The 21,130-nt window shown below is 38.2% G+C and overlaps 1 protein-coding gene across 2 annotated transcripts; it reads right to left on the bottom strand.

The window, feature by feature from the left end:
• Positions 1 to 322: 322 nt before the first annotated feature.
• On the bottom strand, positions 323 to 20,762 carry adgrg4a (adhesion G protein-coupled receptor G4a). 2 transcript variants are annotated; one of them, XM_072663622.1, is made up of 27 exons: positions 20,673 to 20,762; positions 20,083 to 20,200; positions 19,228 to 19,851; positions 17,979 to 18,076; positions 17,822 to 17,880; positions 17,599 to 17,653; positions 17,463 to 17,494; positions 17,188 to 17,339; positions 15,071 to 15,109; positions 14,885 to 14,970; positions 14,707 to 14,774; positions 13,794 to 13,817; positions 13,533 to 13,681; positions 12,729 to 12,855; positions 12,021 to 12,130; positions 8,774 to 8,978; positions 8,393 to 8,558; positions 7,363 to 7,515; positions 7,135 to 7,254; positions 6,816 to 6,861; positions 6,620 to 6,723; positions 5,355 to 5,476; positions 4,508 to 4,776; positions 2,857 to 2,953; positions 2,475 to 2,755; positions 1,405 to 1,506; positions 323 to 1,245 (listed from the first exon to the last, which is right to left on the bottom strand). In XM_072663622.1, exons 2-27 carry the CDS (start codon positions 20,153 to 20,155, stop codon positions 1,094 to 1,096), a joined length of 3,513 nt encoding a protein of 1,170 aa, XP_072519723.1. In that variant the 5' UTR covers positions 20,156 to 20,200; positions 20,673 to 20,762; the 3' UTR covers positions 323 to 1,093. The 2 variants fall into 2 exon arrangements, with proteins under 2 accessions (XP_072519723.1, XP_072519724.1); XM_072663623.1 differs by lacking the exons at positions 17,463 to 17,494; positions 17,979 to 18,076; positions 19,228 to 19,851; positions 20,083 to 20,200; positions 20,673 to 20,762 and having other exon boundaries at positions 17,822 to 17,879.
• Between the last annotated feature and the right edge of the window lie 368 nt (positions 20,763 to 21,130).

Raw genomic sequence — 21,130 nt, 5'->3', positions numbered from 1 at the left:
AGAAGAACCACTTCTGGTCCCATAAAGAAAAAGGTCTAAATCATCTTTTAAAGAACCTTTAAAGAACCTTCATTTAATGTAAATGTTGTTGTTTTTTTTGCATTGCAATTTCTCACACATATTGGTTCTTTATAGAACCAAAAATGGCTCAATAAACCATATGAAGCACATAATACATTATGTTGCTTTAACAGAAGCGATCAGATTTTTGTACAAAAGGCCTGAACATGATCCATGTCACACACACAGAAAGTGTACTTTTTCTCAAAAACTGTTATTTATTTCAGAGTTAAAATGAAAAAGATTTTTTAAATGGTCTCAGATCGTTGGATGCCACTCTATGTGCTGTACATGGATGTTTCCCTGACATTTCAGCATCACATTGAGGGTCACTTAAGGTCAATTTTAGGTCAATGCAAAATCAGATTTCAGGCGTTTCAGCCAGTCATACGCACACAGCATTTAGTGTTTATCTACTGAAAACGAAATTCTTTATTGTATACACATGTGTGATCATGTGTTATCTCACTCTGATCACTGGAATTTGTAAGAACAAGTAACAAGTTAACAGCCGTGAGAGTTCTTCATGTACAAACTGACAGGATTTCTTCACTTCACTCCTCAATATATGGAAGGCCCTTCACAAGCTGCTGGAGTTGTCTCCAAATGCTACATGACGCACAGTGCTCTCTGTAAGTACAGGTTTAGGGTTACAGTAAAGACAAATCGATGGTAAAGAAAGGCCACGATAATCAAAATTTTCAGCTCATTTCTCTTGTTTTAGGTGAGTAGACTGCTTCACTGTAAACAAATGAAAGCAGTATTTCAGTGAAAAAATCAGATGTACATTATCCAGGATCATGTTTATAAAAACTGCATGCCTAAATCTTTACACACTTGTCTTAAACCACATCGAGTCAACACTTTCACTGTACAGTGAACAAATACAAGCAATACTCGTAACCTGATGTTTGAATTTTGTTCATATGTTTCTTGTTTTGTTTTTGTTTTTTTGTAAAAGATTTTTTTTATAATTTTGAGGAAACATTCCTTTATATGGAGTTCCTCAAAGTTTTGAAGAGCACTAGGCCGGTCAGCTGGTGCCACTGTCTCCTCTGTCCTGTGTTTTGTCTTCTCCAGTCCTGGAGGAGTCTGAGATCTTCCGTTCACTCGTGGTTTCTGACGGTGTGAGAACCAGTTTCCCACTTCTATCTCTGCCCCCCGCCGTCGCTGATCTGCTCCAATCTGAGTGTCAAAAGTCACACAGCAATTTTCATTAATTCATCCCATTCTCATGGTAAATGGTTATGATATTTGTCTGTGCAGTGTAATTGAGCTTATGTAATTTGACACACGCTTGTCGAAAAGGATCATATCAAAGGGCTCTTGAGCTTAAACCCCGACCTGAGTATCTAGTGGATTTGAGTTTTCCACAGCAGAGGTGAAGTCTCCACTGCTTGCGCACATTCTCCTTCATCAGGCAGTGAAACACAAAGATGAAGAATCCTGAAACACAAACGTTCAGTTAGTCATAATAAATTATGCATAAGTCATAAACTACATACACATACATCACTGTATTGAAGGTTCTCTCACTGAGCAACAATATTAACTCCACCTCCCTAACACTGAGTTGCTCCCCCTTGTGTTGCCACAACAGATCTGACCATTTAAGGCATGGCCTTTGTAAGATCTCTGAAGGCGTCCGGTGAAACCAAGACGTTAGCAGCAGATCCTTTAAATCCGTGGATCACATCAATGAGCATTAGCTGCCCACGACTCTGTTGCCAGTATACCGGTTGTCCACTTTTGATTGGACCAGCTGGACCACTTTTGGTAGATACTGACCATTGCATACCGGGAATACATCCCAAAAGGCCTCATGTTTTGGAGATGCTCTAACCTGGATCTAGCTCTGGGTGTTTACTTGCTGTCAGTGGTGCTAATATTCTGGCATCTGTTAGTTAAACACCTTGAATATTTGAATATTTCATGCATCCAGCAGCAGTAGTGCAAGACATTACACCATTTGCCAAGACAAAATGAAGGTAATCTTTATAGTCTAGAAATGTAGAAAGATACATTCCTTTTTTAAATAATATGTGATTTGTGAAAGATCTGAGCTGGTCAGTTAGGGATTTTTAAGTTTGACTCTATGCTCTTCTGAGGTGTAAAAGGATCATTGCAGTAAACACCATTGGGATGGTGAGTTGGGTAGTCATTCCCAGTTCAGATCTTATATGCCAGCATTAGTTCCTGACCTCAGTAATGTTCTCATGGCTGCATGGATCCAATCCCAGCAACAACATTCCAACATCTACTTGAAAGCTTTCCAAAAAGACCAGAGACTATCCGTGCAGAAAAGAGCAGACAACCTCCCAATACCCATAAGAAACATTGGAGGAAGTGGTGTCTAGATACTTCAGGACCATCCGAGGATGGTTTTAGCTTAACCAGCCCTCCAGTTCTCTTACCCTGCAGACTGTTGAGGACAGCGAATAAGTAGAGGAGCGGCACTCGGACCGGACCCCAGGCAAAGAAGACCAAAATCCAGGTGAGGCCCAGCAGGAAAGTGAGGCTGGCCACCACGCGCAGGTCATGTAGTGCTCTGCCATTCCTGCCTACTCCTTTGTTAAGCTGCAACCCACGGATCTGAGCCAGAACCATGATGAACACGCTGATGTTGCAGAGCAGGATCAGCACCACAAACCCCAGCACGGTCACAAAGAACGCTACGTCATTCTGCACCCAGCAACTGCAGAAAGCACAGGAAGAGAAGGCGGCTCTGGTTTAGTGATCCAACTCTGATACAAGTGTTTCAGCATAAGGATGCATGCGTGTGAAACTGACACTTACAAGGGTGCAGAACTCTCAACAGGTGTAATGGACATCGCACTGCCATAGCAGTCTTTATCTGCAGCAAGCACTATGCTAACAATTATCAGAGGTAAACCTGGAAAGAATGTCAGAGAAGTCAGAGATTAGCAACACACAGCAATGACCTTCACTAACATTTTACTACAAATTACTCTGTATGTTATTTATTAAATAACAAAATTCAAATGTCACAGCCCCTAATTTAAAGTGACATCATAGTTTCCTGTTTCTGGCTCCACCCTTACTCGTCTACTCCCTCATCTCCTCCCCGTTCCACGTTATCATTAGCATTTGTTTTACCCCTGAATAGTTTGTCATACCTCCTTTCCCAAGTGCTTTAGCCTTGTGTTTTGTATAAGTAGCTTTCATTTTGGTTTGGCTTTGTTTTCTTTGGATGTTTATATATATATATATATATATATAAAGACTAATTCTAAACCATTTAGAGGTTTTAATATTTAAAAAACATTTGATTTAGGTTTTCAACTGCATCCACTTACTCACTTCGTCAGCACCAGGGGTATGCAGTACACATGAGCAGAACCAATTTCTTTAATTCCTCACACTCTTAAATTGCTGCTTTAAATGATTTATTTATGTTATGGTTTATGTCCTTAATTTCTAGTTTCTGTTAATGGTGTTGATTGCTCGGATCCCAGTAGCACTGTTTTTATGCTGGTGTACCCTGCCTTGTCTAACCTTAAGAAAATATACTGATACCACTGATATGACTGACTACTGATGCTAGTTCATTGATATAAACTAAGGATGTAAACTATATATTTACACATGCAGACCTACTGGAATGTTGACCTACAGTGTGTCTGGAAATACTGGAGTGTTACTACGTTTTCAGCATGGCATAAAACCACAAATATGTATGTCTGTATCTTCTGGTTTGGTTGAAAAAATGTAAAGCATGTATGGCTCTAATAAATTGATGCTTCTTTTTTTCTGACGATTCTTTTTACATTTTTAGCTCTAGTCTTCCTGCATCCTATTTTGTATTTCTCAGCATTTTAGGCCCTTTGAACAAAAATGTCCAGGAATACACAACACTGAAACCCTCACATTTCTAAATGTCACCTGTAGGGTCAATAGTTTCAAATCTGTGGGACTTATTTAAATCTATGTGTGAGTTTTTAAAATATGTGTGACTGGTTCATAAAACACTTTAACCGGCCAGCAAACTCAGAAGACCCTGCTCTCAGTTCTCAACAGGTTAAAATAGGCTAAAATAGGTCAACATGAATTGAAATGTACACACTGTTCTTAGAATACACACAAGATACTGGTGTAAACCTTGCCTGACTGGATTAATATTGGTATTATTATAACTAAATATAATAACTAATATTAGAAAGGAAGAAGAAATTGCCCAGCTCATGTTTACTACTTTTAAGTTAATTATTGGATTTTTAATTATTGATTAGATGACATTTTAGAGCAGGATAAGCACCAAATGGTATATTGCACATGGGACTGCTTTAGCCCATGAACTGCCCTAATGTGGCCCATAGCTATATAATTTATTTCTTTAGTTATTCGGAGTAGTTCTTGCATAATACCCCTGAAGGTTAATAACTGAATGCTCATCAATAATGTGCTATACACATAATCTATATCTCACCCCATCCAAGAATGCAGAATTTGAGGATGTATGAAGGCACGTAGACATTAAAGACTTTGACAAAGGCCAGGTACATGTTTATCGCCTCTAGTCCCATCCAGGTGAACGTGGCCAATAAGAAGTAGTGGAGAATGGTGGCTGTAGCAATACATAGGCCATAATTGTTGAATCCAGCAAGCCAAGAGTTTACCAGGAAGCACATGTTCAAACCCAGCAAAGCCCCTGATAGATTAATGAGGATTTTAGATGGGTAATCACGACGCAGCTTTCTGTAACAGGAGAACAGGACAGATCGCATTGGATTATGGAGGGTGCAACAAACTGTACTGGAAATTTGGAAAATACTAGTATTGAGACTAAATTGGACTAAATTGTTTTTTTTTACTAATGGCAAATATGCATCTCAGCCTTATGGCAGTTTCACCAATGCCAATTTTGTGATATGGTAAGCAGCAAAATATAGTGATTCATTATACATTATTTAGTCTCTGTCAATGTGCAGTGATAATGTGGTGCAGTGTAAACTCACCTAAAAGCCAGGTATGTTAGCAAGATTTTAATATGACAATGACATTATACAAAAGGCCTATTACATAACAGCCAGAGTATTTGCCATCTTATTATTTTTCTTGGAGCTGATATACACTTTGACATGAGCCTAAAGAAACCTAATGTGAAATATGCCCAAACGTCACAACATGTATCAGTAAAATCAAGTAAATTTAGTTTAGTAACGACTATGTAGTCTGGTTTTAGTGGGAACAGTGACAGTAAAGCAAAATAGATTTTAATGTTTCAAAGTACAAAGTTACAAAGTACCCTCAATATACCAGCAGTGTGAACTCACCCAAAAGCCAGGTATGTTAGCAAGGTGATGCCTAAAAAGACAGAGGACACCCCACAGCCCAGGTATGTGATGACTGTTAGGATCATGTCATCTTTAGGGTTTATTGGAGTTTTGGAGATATCCTAAAAGACAGGATTCAGGGATTATGTAAACAGTATCAAATACTATTTGCTGTGATATTCAATATATTGTCACATAAGTAAACACTGTGTCATTAAATGGTAACGTTACAGTACAAGGACAAATGTTCTCAACCTCAGTGCCATAAAAATCCTATTGGTCCTTGCTAGTACTTCAGCATCAGTGGACTTTCTGTACCAATGCTGGGTCAGACAGTGAAGAGTTCAAATCTAGTCTGAAATATGCTACATGTCCAAATGTTTGTGGACATCCCTTCCACAAAATGTATTCAGCTGGTTTAAGATGCACCCATTGCTGACCTATTGCAAAACCCCTTAGCTTGTCTACTTGTCCCAGTAGAGAAGTACTGCAAATAAACAAATGAGAATCATTTTAAAGCTTAGTAGTGGGAAAAATACTGGATATGTGTTGTCCAATATTAATCATTTAAGTATCAGTATTTTGCCACTTCTAGTCCATTCTTATCCTTTAAATATTCCCACAATATAACAATGCTGCTTCTTAAAGATATTAATTGATGGATTTAATATGACAATGACAGTATATGCAAGGCCTATGACATATAGCCAGGGGATCCGCGATTTTATTTATTTTTTCTAAGTCGATATAAACTTTGACACATGCCAAAATAAACCTTTTATGAAATATGCCCAAATGTCACAACACGTATAACTCAAATCAAGTACATTTAGAGTTCAGTGCCGATAATGTAGTCTTGTTTTAGTGAGAACCGTGAGAACAGTGATAGTAGAGCAGAATACAATGTGGCAATCTGGCAAACAAGGCCATAAAGCTAGCCCAGCTACATTTGTTCACAAAGCACCCTGAATAAACCAAGTTATATCTTGGTATAAAGTTAAGTTAATCTTCAGAAAATACAATAAAAACTCAGTGGACCACCAAAAGCCAAAAGACACATATCACTGGACAGGAGCTAGTGCTTCTATCAAATACGTATGATGGTACATACTGGCCATAATGTGCTTTGTGAACATCTGAACAGTTACTGTACTCATGAAACAATCCTGTTTAGGGCCATGGAATATTTTCCCCCACAGGATGAGGTTCATAGTGGCAAAGCATTTGAAAACCCCTGTATTAGAGTATTCATATTGTTTGCTCACCAGCAGCACTCCAAAATGTGTAAGGTGAGAGCAAAGGCAGGTCGTATGAGTGGCATTAGTGTGTTTAATTTGGCATCCGTTATCATCCCATCCACCTTTTCCACCTGTCACACAGACAAAGCATAAACATTGACAGTGAAATACACTGCGCTCACAGATGTCACCCTTTTATAGAACACAGTCAAATTAATCTTACTGTTCTTCTCGAAGTCCCAGTAAACACATTGGACTTTGCTGTAGTCCTGCAGGAGAGAACACGCAGTAAATCATTCTTCTTATATGGCTATGATGATGAACCAACTGATCAAACAGTTGCATTGATGTAAGACAGCATTTGGCTGACAGAAATCACTTTTTATGAGCCCTAGAGGCAGAGACTCCTTGCTGCTCATCCAACAAGGTCACTGCCACCTGGTGGCCGCATTTCTTAGGACATTTCCCCCTAATACTAGTTGATGTTTCTTAGTTTATTAGCTTGTTTGGGTGTAAATGAGAAGATCCATGCTGTTACACACCTCCTTGGGCTGAAGATGGAGGAGAGTGACAACCACTGGATCATTCAATTCATTCACAGTAGCATTGGTTACGCTGGCAGACACCACATAGGAATTCAGTGTCAGGCTGCTGTTAGGGTCCTAGAAATAGAATATTCAAGGCTGATTGTTAAAATTAGCACAGTGTTTCATACATAACACATTTCAAGACCAAACAAGGACTATGGAGGTGGAAGGCGGTTACAGTACCTCGAAGAGCCTTTCTGTGCCGTAGAAATGAAACTGCACGCGACTTCTGTTTATACTGTTTGGAGGGAAGAAGCTCTCCAGAATGATGGGCAAGGATATAGATGCCACAGAGCCACTGGGAGATGACTCCTCAAAGGTCTGGTCAAGAAATATCTGTAATAGAGAGAAGATTGGCCTTCATTTAACAGTGTGAGAGTACTCTATTCTGAGCTGTCCGTTTATGCAGTGTAGAGTGAATGGGAAGGGGATAAACTGGACTTTTAGATGCATGCAATACTGGTTGTTTACTTAAAGCAGGAAATCCACAACAAATAATGGGTATTACAGTCAATCACGCATCATGCCAAACATTGAGATCTTCTGGGATCTTCAAATGATCCTTCACTGCTGTCCAGAGACCAACATAAACTTAATGAACTGTGCGACATTGTGCGGCATTATCTTGTTGGAATGTCTGTAATTTGTTTTGAATAATTAGTTTCCTTCTTTAAGTGAACAGACAGCACAAACACATCAAAAACAGCTGCTAAACATCAGTGTATGGCATACTGTCTGTGCACGTCTGCAATTTCTTCTTAAGATTTCAGCTCCACATTTCAAATACTGGGCATTTTAACACTCTGCATTCAGCATTTGGGACGCTCTGCTTTCAGCATCCAGGAGGCTCTGCTTTTAGCATCCGGGACACTCTGCATTTAGCATTTGGGACACTCTGCTTTCAGCATTCTGGACGCTCTGCTTTCAGCATCCTGGACGCTCTGCTTTCAGCATCCTGGATGCTCTGCTTTCAGCATCCAGGAGGCTCTGCTTTCAGCATCCGGGACATTCTGCATTCAGCATTTGGGACTCTCTGCTTTCAGCATCCGGGATGCTCCGCATTCAGCATCCGGGACACTCTGCATTCAGCATTTGGGACGCTCTGCTTTCAGCATCCTGGACACTCTGCATTTAGCATTCTTTTCCACCACTAATATATAATGTTCTTGGTAATCTACAGTGTTTGATCAGTGGTGATTTGAGGGTGTCTCACCTCAGGAGTTAGGCCTGTCTGGAAAGAAGACACTCCAAACGTAAGGCCCTGGAACTCCTCAGGCTCCAGATTGATTAGCTGCAGTGCCAGTGATGGCACTGTGGTGCTATGACAAAATCCTGAAAAGTCCATCCTGTTTCCCACCTGGTCTGTGATAGAGAGAATTCTGAAACATACAAAAGGAGAGTGTAGAGAAAAGACAACAGGGTCACAAGCAATGTAAGGGTGCTGCACATTTTTGATGCTTTATGATATACCATGCACTAGTTAGTAACTCGCTTTATAGTTGCCTTTTAAACTCACTGCTAAGAAACTGTTGATACTGTCATTCAGGTTTACTGGTTCATTACACAGAATACCTCTAGCTGCAGCTCTACTCACTGGTTGGTGGCTTGGGCGAGAGAGGATGTGGAATCAAAGACACTCGAAACCACACTAATGATGCTGTCAGCCAGCTGAGTGGTCATGATGCCCACGTCAGTGACCTCAGACAGTTTCTGCAGCACAGTGTTCAGCTGGGACGAACTCAGGTCTGTCTCATTACGTAGCAGGTTCTCAATCATGTCCACAACATCTGCAGAATTGTCTGAGAAAGAGAAAGCACAGAGGCATTGTCAGAGCTCTTCTGCTGTTTGTGATGCTGATATGACAAGGACATGGTAGTGTGTATGTGGGATCAGTTATTTCGTATTTCACTTTTCAGACTGTTAGGCAGGATCCCAACCTAATATTAATTTGACCAGGCGTGCACAAACTGTTAATGCCACTTTATTAGCTGTTTTTTTTACTATTAGATTGAGGGTGGCCCACCACCCAAACAATGTCTAACACAGTGTTTCTCAAGAAACTATAGTATTTGTATTTTCAAAAATGTATCATTTTCATTTGATTCTGTTTGGACCAAATCATTGAACATCATATCAACCACTCAAGTTTACATTGCTGATGTACACTTATATAGCTCATGTGTTGCTTTGCACAGTCTGATTTACCTAGCCTCTTGTCTGTCATCGATGGTCAGATGTTCTGGCCACAGAACCACTTTTGGCAAGGCCAGCGTTTCTCATCCCTGATCCTGCCTCCAGGACCAGGGATGAGAAATGCTGGCCTTGCCAAAAGTGGTTCTGTGGTTCAATGATTTGGTCCAAAATGAATCAAATGAAAATGATACATTCTTTGAAAATACAAATATTGACGTTTCTTGAGAAGGAGTTTATTTATATTTGTCTAAATTTAAATAGAAAAATTAATTCTGCAGTCATTTATTAAAGATTTTTCAGCAAATGACCCAATACACTCTGCTGAATGCTGACTGCCTAATACGGACATACCATATCTGCTGCTGCTTTGAAATGATGACTCATCCTTGCCACTATCGAACCAGCAAAATCACATCCTGTTTGTTGGTCTAACTGCAGCAAAGAAAATGTCAGCTCTACACTGGCAGTCACCCCACGATCTCACCTATATTCAGTGATTGGAGGATTTGTGTATGTGTTTATGACATATGACATATGTGTTGATAACCTATTTCTAGTAATTATTGCAGCTTTATGTTTTGTACGTGAAAACATTGTGGTGAGTTTAGGAGGTACCATTGTTAGGGGAAGGGTGGAGGGGATAAGAAAGAAGAGTTTGGTTGATTTGGGGTTTGTTCAATCGAAGTCTGAAGCCTTAATACTCTTGTTTATTGTAATTCCATACTTGGAAAGAATATCACATAAATAGCATCCCTTTAAAGGTCAGAATGTGCATCAGCTGCTGATATTAATTGGAATAATAGCTGCATAATGACTAATCTGCGTCTGATACTGTTTCACTACGATGAGTGTAGTTCTAACAATATGACAGCTGATGAGAGTCATTATCGCTTCATTTAGTCCTTTAAGGTGACATGTATTTCACTGGCTTGTACCTGTACTTTCTCAATAATGACAAAGGTAAATCTAGTCTAATCTAAATCTGTATGTACAAAGTACATGTACAAAGTTTCCAAAATAAATTATAGTTGCAAAATATCTTTACATTGTTCTAGAAGGGTCTATTTATAATGAATTGTGGTGTAATGGTACACAAAGTCACAGTTTGGTTCACACCGCTGTTTAGATCACACAGTTCAGTATGAGTTCGGTACAGTGGGAAAACAAAGCATAATACCAACCCAGGCTCCTTTTTTATTCCATCTAATGCAGTATAATGCCCCCGCCGTAGTTAATACAGGCTGTAGTGTGTTAATTAAGCAGTAAAGTGTAAATGTTAGCATGCAACACCAACAGAAAAGACACATCGTCTTTGTCACTGTCATTCATCTTGATTTCATGAGCTAAAATAAAATATTAAAATGTCAGAATGTCACTGAAATACCTGTTTAATTTCAGTTGTTTTAGTTTAAAACAGAAGCTAGAGAAGAAAGAGAGTAAAGGCAGAGCGTGTAAGTCTCTCTCTACACATGGCAGCGAGAAGGAGGGAGAAGAGGACTGAGCTGTGTGGGTGGACCGGGGTAGAGGGGCAAACAAGACTACAGTAATTATAGCAATACTCCTAAACCACTACAGTTCAGTACAGTTCTCTGTGCAAGTGTGTGCACCCCACCATGTACCTTGTAGTGTGACGTTCATATATACATGTGTGAGTACATATAAAATTACACCCCTAATAATGAATATGTTGTATTAATATTGTTTATATTGAGAAATAGTAAACACAGTCTCTGTAGCTAATCAAACATAAATCACAATATTAAAATGACCAGTGTGGCCTGTGAGAAGGTTTGGGCACTTGGTAACAGTATCTTATTAACACCCTGAGCCTTTGCAACACTGATGATTTAGATTTAAAAATTGTCTTTTTCTTCAGGTTTACTAGGTATCTTTGGGTTTTGAGTTCAAAACTGTGTAATATGTTCATGAAATCATTAAATAGTGTTATTGCTTAAATAGTGTTATTATAGTGTAATGCTTGTTTTAGTGATGTTTTAACTTTACCTTTTTGGGTAATATAATTTAAATTAAAGCAGCATTATGCGAAAAAACTTCCCTGCCAGTCAAGAAGTATAATTTACACTTTGAGACACCCCTAAAAGTACACACGCTACACAGAATTTGTCAACACCCTGAGAGATACAGAACCGGCATCTAAAGTAAAAGTAGCATGTGGACGATGGCAGTGGATTAATATTATCAGATCTTACACTAATATGACTCATATGAAAAATACTACATAATGTTGCTTTAACAATTGAACAAATTTTTTTTCTTTGGTTATGAGGAATCATTACAATTTTAATGTAATTTACAAAAAATGACATATAGTTTCACAAAATAACTTTCTACATTCTAAACAAAAGGGCAGTAATATAGTACATTATATAGTAAGGCAAAGTGGTATCTGACTCTTAATGATACCTTGGAACCCTTCTGCTGCTATATTGATCCCTATAAATGCTATATTGAGGTTTCATGTAGGACCATCTAGAAAGGCTTTCCAACAATTTCTAAACAATCCAGTAAATGTATCTGCATAATTAACTCACTATTGCTTCAAATTTGTCCACCGGAAGTGACACACTATATGTTGAACACAGTGATTATGGAGGTCGCCACATAAACAACTGATTTACAGAACTTACTTGGAGTAACTGTGATGTCTTCCAGATCATCAATGTCAGTCATGACCTTCTCACACCTGGACATATCTGGGGGATCCCAGATCACTCCATCAGTATTACTGTCCAATTTACTAAATGAACAAAAAGGGTTCAAATGATTTTATTATCAACATATTAATGGTATAATAGCACACTCATAATAACAAGCTTCCCAAATATATTTCTAATTTAATTCCATCTGTCAACCTGCGTTTGCTTATGAAAAAGATAAAATAGAGCCAAAAAAAGAAATCCTTCTCAGCATTTACAGTATACCGAGAGCAAACACACCCAAAGCTGCAGCTTACGTTAGAAAAGAGTCATTGCCCTACGATGTACAAACGCTGAAGCGCCATAAAATAAATTGCCTCTATCTGAGTTATTAAATTTGCATTGTTATCAGCTGTCTGATGATTAATATCAGAGATACCAGGCTGAATTGAGGCATTCTTTCCAAGGCTTATGTTCAGTTGGGGATATTGCTTGCCATAATCATATGAAAAGACTTATCAATTGATCCAGCAAGCTGAAAACTGTGCATATGGAGTGTTTTCTATGTGATGCAGTGGTGCATGGAAAAGGGGACTGCTAACCAAAGACCTGTCACTCTCAGTTTCAGTGTCTCTGTGGACCCACAGAATATTTCTGCACCACCAAGTGCATAATAAAAAGTGTGTGTGAACTACTTACCAGTGTCTTTTAGCAGAGTTGTGGCCTTTCTCACATTTCATCTCATTTGTGTCTTGGGCTGGTATGGAAGGCCATATGTACAGGCCATAAACACTTTGAGTGGTATCCTCCGGACAGTGCCCAGGCTCTGTACAAATAAACAGCATGTTTAAAATCTGCATGAACAGCTGGCTTTTACAACATCAAATAACTTACTGTTAGCTCTCGATACACTGCTGTAGAGAGGGGAACTACATCTTCATCACGAATTAGAATTGAAAGTAGAAGAAGAATAGAGCACAACCTAAGTTCTCTGTTTTTCTGAGAAAGAAGTATTAAGCATCTCTTCTACACACCCATATCCATCCCCTCTACAACACCCTTGCATCTTGTATAAATAATCTGTACCATTTTACCTTATGTTATATTGGGCCATACTCTGCCCTATATTGGAAATAAAGACAAATGCATGACACATATTTGTCAACATGTATAGAGACTTTGGTCCATCTGTTGCTTTATATTCATATTCTAATTCTGGCCATCCCATACTTTATCAGTGGTTTTTCTGACTGCCGAACTGCTGGATATTTTTGGGTGGCATAATGAGCACAGTCATCCTGTGGTCTAAAACTGGCCAATGGTCAATAGATTACAGGGTGACTTCATTACAACAGACAGAGGCTACAGTCTGTAATTGTATAAAGAAGTTCCATGTACGTGGAGCTCACAAAGAGACCACTGATGAACGGTAAGTGTAACGAATGACATAAAAGGTGTGTGTAAATTCAGGTATTATTTTTAGATAGAGTATATGATTCATACCTATGTGAACGATGTTGATTTGATCATGTGCGACAGTAATTGTGATGGAACCATTGGAAAGTCCTTTGGTTAAGAGCTCAAAAATGAGCCTCCCTGTTTCAGTGACATTCACTGGAGCCAAGGCCTGGACATGGAAGGTGCAGCCAAACCTGCCACATATAACACACAGGAACATCTCTCAGCTTTCACTTCACTGGTAAAATAGCCTGGATTATCCACACAATAATGTAGCTCAGCCTTCACAATCTTAAAATAACGTACCTGGAGTCTGGCAAAGGTCTGCGTCTGTCATTATGTCCCCAAGGAAACCAAAACAGAGAAGACCGTAAACCAATCTGGTGTAGTGACAGTGCTCATGAATAATGTCGCTCCAAATCAATTTCTGTCAGAGACTAGAATAGCTATGTAACTTAAATAAACCTGCACTGAATTTACCTTTTAAAATGCAGTATAAAATATAAATTTCATTTATATTTTGTAATGTATTTGTACTTTTGTACTATAAGAAGTAAACAAATTCATTCAAAGTGGCAACATTTTTTTACATTTACAGCTATTTTATTATTATTAATAAAATGGGGCAAAATTGTCAAATAATATGTAAGGATATGGAAAGATATTAAGACACAGTTTTTATCACAATATGCATCAGTGGAAGAAGATATGAGCAATATTTTAGTATTGTAACTGTCTTTATTTTGATAAACTACCTGCTTTTCTGAGCATGTTGTGAACCTTGAGTACTAAGCAAATACTGAACAACTGTTTATTACAGTTTCATTACAAATAGAATAGTCATGGTTAAATGTGCAGAAAATGATGAAAAAAGCACTGTATTAAGATTTTGTTTTTCAAAATCTGGCATCACTAGTGTATTTTGTCTGTGTTTGAATATTGTGATATATATTGTGTATCATCAAAATGTCTTTGTGAGACCATATTTACGTATCATGATACAATATCTGTGCCATGTTGCCCACCCCTAGATCCACTGATAGTTTTGTACAGTAAATAAAAGCCACAGGTGAAAAAATGTGAGTCAGTAAGTTTAGCTAGAACAGAGTGTTTCCCACCAAAACCCTCTTATTGACTTTGTTTACATCAACAGTTATGTTTAGTTATTTTAATGCAGACACTTTGAAATGCAAGTCTTCACAGTTTAGAGGGCACTTACCTTGCAGGTGTTGTAAGCTCAAAATTCAGAACAATCATCCTGTGATTTCCACCTAATGTCTGCTGAAGCTACAGGACAAGAGCAAGAAGTACAGTGAGAAGAGTCATCCTGAGACCCGCCGCAGCGTGTTCTTCAAGTGCGTGTGTGTGTGTGTGAGTGTATGTGAACGTCCAGTCACCCAGTGCTGCAGAGTCTGTGCTGCATTGTCCGCAGAGCCGTTCATTGTGAGGTTCATATAAACTCTATAAAAGGTGTCTTCAAAATCTGAAGGGGAAAAAAGCACAGTTAAGCAGCTGCCCTGCAGTGATTTCACACGTGAAACTTTTCCTCTAGAAATGGAGGAATGAAAAAGGTTCACACTAGCCTGAGGTTGTAGAGTTCAGAAGGTTTTCAGGAATTATTGCTGCAACAAGAAGTAGGACATAAGGTTTATGTTGTGAAAAATCTGAGCAGAAAACGGCAAGTGCCATTTTCATTTCATTTCTTGTTCATGAAATTTGTGTTTATTATTATTATTATTATTATTATTATTAATAATAATAATAATAATTATCATGATAATATTCATTTGATTTGTATATATACATTTACATTGTCTATAACAGGCAATAAAATAATGGAAATTTGGATGGTAAATTTGCTTACCGTCTGTACAATTTTAAATGATGGAGAATGATGGAAAATGAAGGCAGCAATGGGGTTTTAATTCATGAACGCTTACCAGGAGTTACTGATATGAAGTACTAATACGGTGAGGAGTGTTCAGTACAAACTGGCCAAATGACTCCAAGCACTAAACTCACCTTCCAACTGGTGTGTTGGCACTCATCTTCTGAACAAGGTAAGTGTCTAATCTTCTCTCTACCCCCCCTGTTTACTCGTTTTTAAACTACGCACACAAAAGCCCCCTGATGGAGACATGTCACACTGCAACACTGAGCAGTAAGTTTCCACCTGCTCAAGTTCACGTTACTTAAGAATGTTCCCATGTTACTTTAAAAATAAAAAACAGGTGTTTTCTGGAACTGAGGTTTCTTTCTGATACAATGTGATATATGGGAGAACCATTTTACAACTCAGAAACATCTGAACACTTAAGGTACGCAAAATGCTGAGAATTTGCCTATGGCGGTTGGTCACACCACCCAGCAGAAATGGTGAGAACTTTCCTCTATCGTAGTCTAATGAGTTTGATCGCTCGATCAGTCTACCTTTATTCATACAGCACTTTTCCACTAAATCAGACCTAAATTCAGAATGCTTTAGAAACAACTGATAAAGCCTTAAAGTAGGTTTCAAAACAGGAATTTCCAACCAAGAAGACTACAATGGATAATAAAATAATCCATTAAATAATGTAAAAAAAAAAAAAAGTACAACTCAAATACAACACAATGAAAAGTAAAACTGATCAGTAATGAAAACAAAAATAGAATAAAATAATCAGTAAAAATTACTGACAACAAAGTCAAAACAAAAGCCGGACTGGTAAAAATATCAGCTTTAGAGCTTCCAGCTCTACTGGAAGGCTGTTCCAGTGGCTTGGAGCGTAATTGCTGAAAGCAGCATCACCTTTTGTCCTGCTTTGAGGAACAACTAAAAGAGAGGCATCTCTCTGGTTCATTAACCAAAAGCATGCCCTGTAAAAACCCACGTATGTGTTTTAACAGTTAAACTGAAAGCAGAAAAGATGTGTGTGTTTAATATTATTTAGCAAGCTCGTTCCCAATACAGTAATCATTGCCACTGAAGCATCGCAATCGAGTTACTTAGCAATTATTCAAAAAGCCAATCACTCACTTCCTAGTCCAAGACACTACACAGCAAATTTGCCTGTGTTAAATGGCATAAAGTCACCCAACAGCAATGTGAAAGGCTAGTGGAGAGTCTGCCAAGACAGGAAAGCTGTAATTGGCAGTCAAGGTTATTTCACCATAGTGATTTCTGAATGCTCTCAAATGTGAAATATTAGTACAGTGTTGTTTACATTTGAATAATAACTTCTTTGCATTATAATTATTACAATAATTCCTTTGCATTATTTGAGCAGTTGTTTTTGTGCAAATAGACACTAAACAGCTAAACAGCATTTTTTATTTGAAATGTAGGGGAAATGTCCATAGTTTATGAAATACAGTGTAAATGTTAATTTCCCTAAACACATTACCCATAAATGTATTATAATGTAGGGTGGTCTCGATTTGTTCCGGAGCTGTATATATGTGCCTGTTCAGTCTGCAGCAGCCTCAACATTAAAGTTATGGAGAGTGCTGGAAACCATTTAAGCATCCAAAGGGTTCTTTGAGTTGTCATAAAACCATTGTTTTTAGTAGGGCCTTTTAGTAGGGCCATTGTAGAACCCCATTCTTAAAGAGGGTAGGAGATCCAGGCAGCATAGACATCCCATCACACCAGTTTGAGCCGGTGGTCTTGATTTCTTTCTCACGCTACCTCTCTAGACACACACAAACACACACCTACCCACTGGAAGGATGTCGAGGGAAGCTGGATCTGTCTGTAGGATGGTGAGGTCACTGTAGTTGTAGGTGAGTATTAACAGTGTCCACAGCTTCTTCTGAGTCTCATCTACAGCAGCCTGAGGGCTCACCATCAGGTACACCTGGCAGCTAAACCTAAAAAAAATAAAGGAAGGAAATCTGAAAGAGGACCAATAGCAGGTGACTGATTTAGCCAGTCATTGTGCCATACTTTTACAGTGTATGTAGAGCATGTAGCTCATCAACCTTTTTTTTTACCATTCTTTTTTGGATGATACATTTCTGGTCTCCTACAAAAATAGCACAATGTTGGGTTAGCATAGCTCACATTTGGGCAAGATCCCAGTTTGCACTCAATGTGAAATGATATATCTATTAATTCGTGTCATCATACCATAACTTCTGCATCGTTAGCCTCACACAGGATACAGTCTGTGTTGTACGTCTGGCTAGTTGTAATCACAAATAAGGAGCAAAGATGTCAAAAATATCACAATCAAATCGCCAGTGATCAGTTAATGATCTTTAAATATTCTTTAAATATTAACAACAAGGTTGTTTAGATGTAAAGAATACGCATAAGAACATTTTAGATGTGATGGTAGAACTGAAATTACCTTAGACGTGACAGGAACACAGACTTCACAAATACGTCCTGAGGTAAAATGCTCTCCAGCTGAAACGAAAGGAAAGGAAGATGCCAACGTTTACAAAATCCATTACGTTGGATATGCTGTTATGAGAAGGAAAAAAATGTGATCTCATTTCTCTCACCCATTTTAACACAATCGCCTTGGACTCATCCCCATTCTGGTCACCACTGATCTTTTGTGTGATAGACAGCTTCATATTTATTTTATACTTTGACCATTCTGAAATGAGATGCAGATGATCAGTCAGTCTAACAGAGGTGTCATAACAGAGCAATAGTGAAGAAAAAATGCAAACCAAACTGACATCAGTCTCAATGCTAATAATGATAATTGGCTATTTAAGAAAATATATATCATTTTATTTTATTTATTTATAGGTTTAAAAATAGTGGCATAATGCAGCATAAAGTGTGGTTCACTTTGCTTTTGCTGCATGTTCAAAATGTGGGTCGTTACTGTCCTGTATTCTGCTTTTGCAGTGAATTTAATAGGGATATAACACAATGCCTATATCTGTCTATGTATATGTCTGTTTATGTATTGCAACATATGGATCATTAAAATTAAAAACATTAAATAGGGCACATTCAATATGTTATGCAGTTTCCCCAACATGTTATATTCAGAACATATTTTGCTCTGAAATGTCCAGAAAGTTTTTATATTTAGTTTGTTTACACTTCATTAACAAAATGTATCATTTGACCAGAGCTGCCCAAGTATCTCTGTAAGATTATTTATTTTTTTATTTATTAATTATTTTAGATTTGCTGCCTTGTATCCAGTGTAGCCTGTGTGAACTGAATGTAGCAGTGGCTCTGCTGGGCAGTGACAGACAGTGTTTAAAAATAAATGTTAAACTGACATCGTATTTTGGTGAATAAATATGTGAATAAAGGCATTTTCAGGCCAATTTTTTGGGGTTTTTTGTATTCATGGCTCTGTTTGTATAGAAATATGGCTTAATAATGAAGCTCAGCAAGATGTAGGTGTTTAGGTCAGGCTCTTGAAGCAAACCATTGGTGACCTGCAGTGTCCAAATACTTTACTGAAACAATCTCACCTAACAACAGTTCTTAGTTCTACCAGCGTATTCACTAGGGCCATAAGTTACATATCAGGCAGAATCATTTAAAGCAGATATGAACGGATGAGTAAAGGATTTGGACACAACAACACATACACACACAAGTGAGCAGAGTTTGGAACCTCAAAGTCAGGGTCTGGTGTGGAGTGGGTTACCTATCTGTTGTTTATAACATATTATAGAATTGCAGATCAAATCTGCAGGTCAGAAACTCTTCACTATTCAAGCATTTTCCTATCATTGAGGAACATTTCCTTTCAACAGATGTAAAGCCTTGTCTCACCACACTTAAGCTTGTGGTCAGTTATGGGAGGGCAGCCTAGGAACTCCCAGTCATTCATACTCCAGGTCACAACGTTTCCACTCACACACTTCAAGTGTACGAGCTGCTCGGGGCTCAGTTCATGTTGCCACATGCGGAACAATGTCATTTCTCCTATGAAGTTTGTCCCTGTTTCGATGTCCACAATTCCACCGACCAAACTGTGGGACACCCCCAAAGTGAGTGTGCCATTTGGGGCCAGGCTACTGGGTGCTGAGTCGTTCACATTAGCTCTTAGGCTCGCAGTCCCATTGACAATCAGCTGGAACTGTCTGGAGCGGTTTGACCATGTCAGGCAAACAGTGTGCCACTGTTGAAGGGGCAGGTCATATGCAACGGTCCATTCATGTCCAAAAAGCCAGGCCTTCAAGTTGCCCCCCTTTCCGGCCAAGCCCAGCTCAATGCTGAGCTCTCTAGGCTTCTTGTATACAAAAGCAGTCCAGGAGGTGACAATCTGTCGCCAGACGTCAACACACACGCTTAGTTCTTCTAAAGATGGCACAGTACGAGTTTTGCTGAGCTGCCAGTAACACGAATGGCCCACGAAGGCCACCTTCTGCCCCCAGAGGCTTGGATTGGTGGAAGCTGCAGGATGTAATAGAAAAGATAAGAGGAAGCTCATTGAATTGCATTATTATCCTAGATAGCATGATATTTGAATATGGAAAAAGTTCAAAACAGTTGAAAAACAGTACTGAAATATTTGTTATTATTTTATTGTATATAAACGCAGCAATCATCTCACAATTTACTGAAGGAATGACAAAAATAAATACTGCTAGTACAGGAACTCTAGGTGTACATGAATTAACTTACCCAAACACAAGAGACAGCTCCCAAATATCCATACTTGCACAAAGACTGACAGACCTTTCCGAACTTTGCCCATTGCTATAGTCTTTAATTAGAATCAGACTGGATATTTTTCACTACACTGTGAAAGAAAACCAATGCATGTACAATGTACGTTAAATTGTCAACTACACGGAATCACCAACCATCAAAGACACTGTAAAAACTTTAAACATTGAAAAATAAAATAAATTAGCCATTTAATTCCCAAATATATCTACACTTTGCTACATCAAAAAATTGCTTAAATTGCTTATAACTTTGTAGTAAAGTATAACACATTTATGCATAATTTCAAAATGTATATATGCTGTTATTTATGGTTAATTATTATTATTTTAGTGTTTCCTTAATTTTATTCTAATAACATACACAGCTGTTCAGTGATGGTGATTAATTAATGTAATTTCTATTAAAAATGGCATTAACATATTCTGATCAAAAATTAGATATGTATAATAATAATATGACACTAAGACCACCATCGTTCTTTACACTACATGTCATTTTCTTGATGAGAATTATCACAGTTCTAGGATACTGATGTTACTTACAGAGTTCTGCCATCCCTGGGTATTGGTACAGTGACTTTATGTGAACAGAATCAGCAAGCGAAATCCAACAACATCCATCCAGCTCAGCCTAAAAATCCATGTGGTCAAAGCCATAAGTCAGGGCAGTGTAAGTCAGTGTAAGTGCTGGACCTTTACTCACAGCAGCTAAAAGGCACTCCCACTTTGTTCTAGCTATTCATTAAACAGCAAAAGCAATAAACTTAATAACCAGTATCAATTGAGTGATTTCTGGATTTCTGTAATAAATGTTAAATATAAAAAAAAAGGATTAAATAAGATGTTTATCATTGAGTCATTATGATTGTAGGCCACATTCTTAATATTTACAATTAGAATTTGAATAGTTGAGAAATCAGCCATGTATACTGTGGGTTGTCATCTACAACAACTCATGTGTGGCAAGACGCACCTTGTCTGAACAAAGGTTGGGATAATAG

This window comes from Salminus brasiliensis, chromosome 19 (assembly GCF_030463535.1).
Source record: "Salminus brasiliensis chromosome 19, fSalBra1.hap2, whole genome shotgun sequence".
Classification (NCBI taxonomy): Eukaryota; Metazoa; Chordata; class Actinopteri; order Characiformes; family Bryconidae; genus Salminus; species Salminus brasiliensis.
The sequence above is the reverse complement of the archived record's forward strand: the minus strand, read 5'-3'. Positions and strand labels throughout refer to the sequence as shown.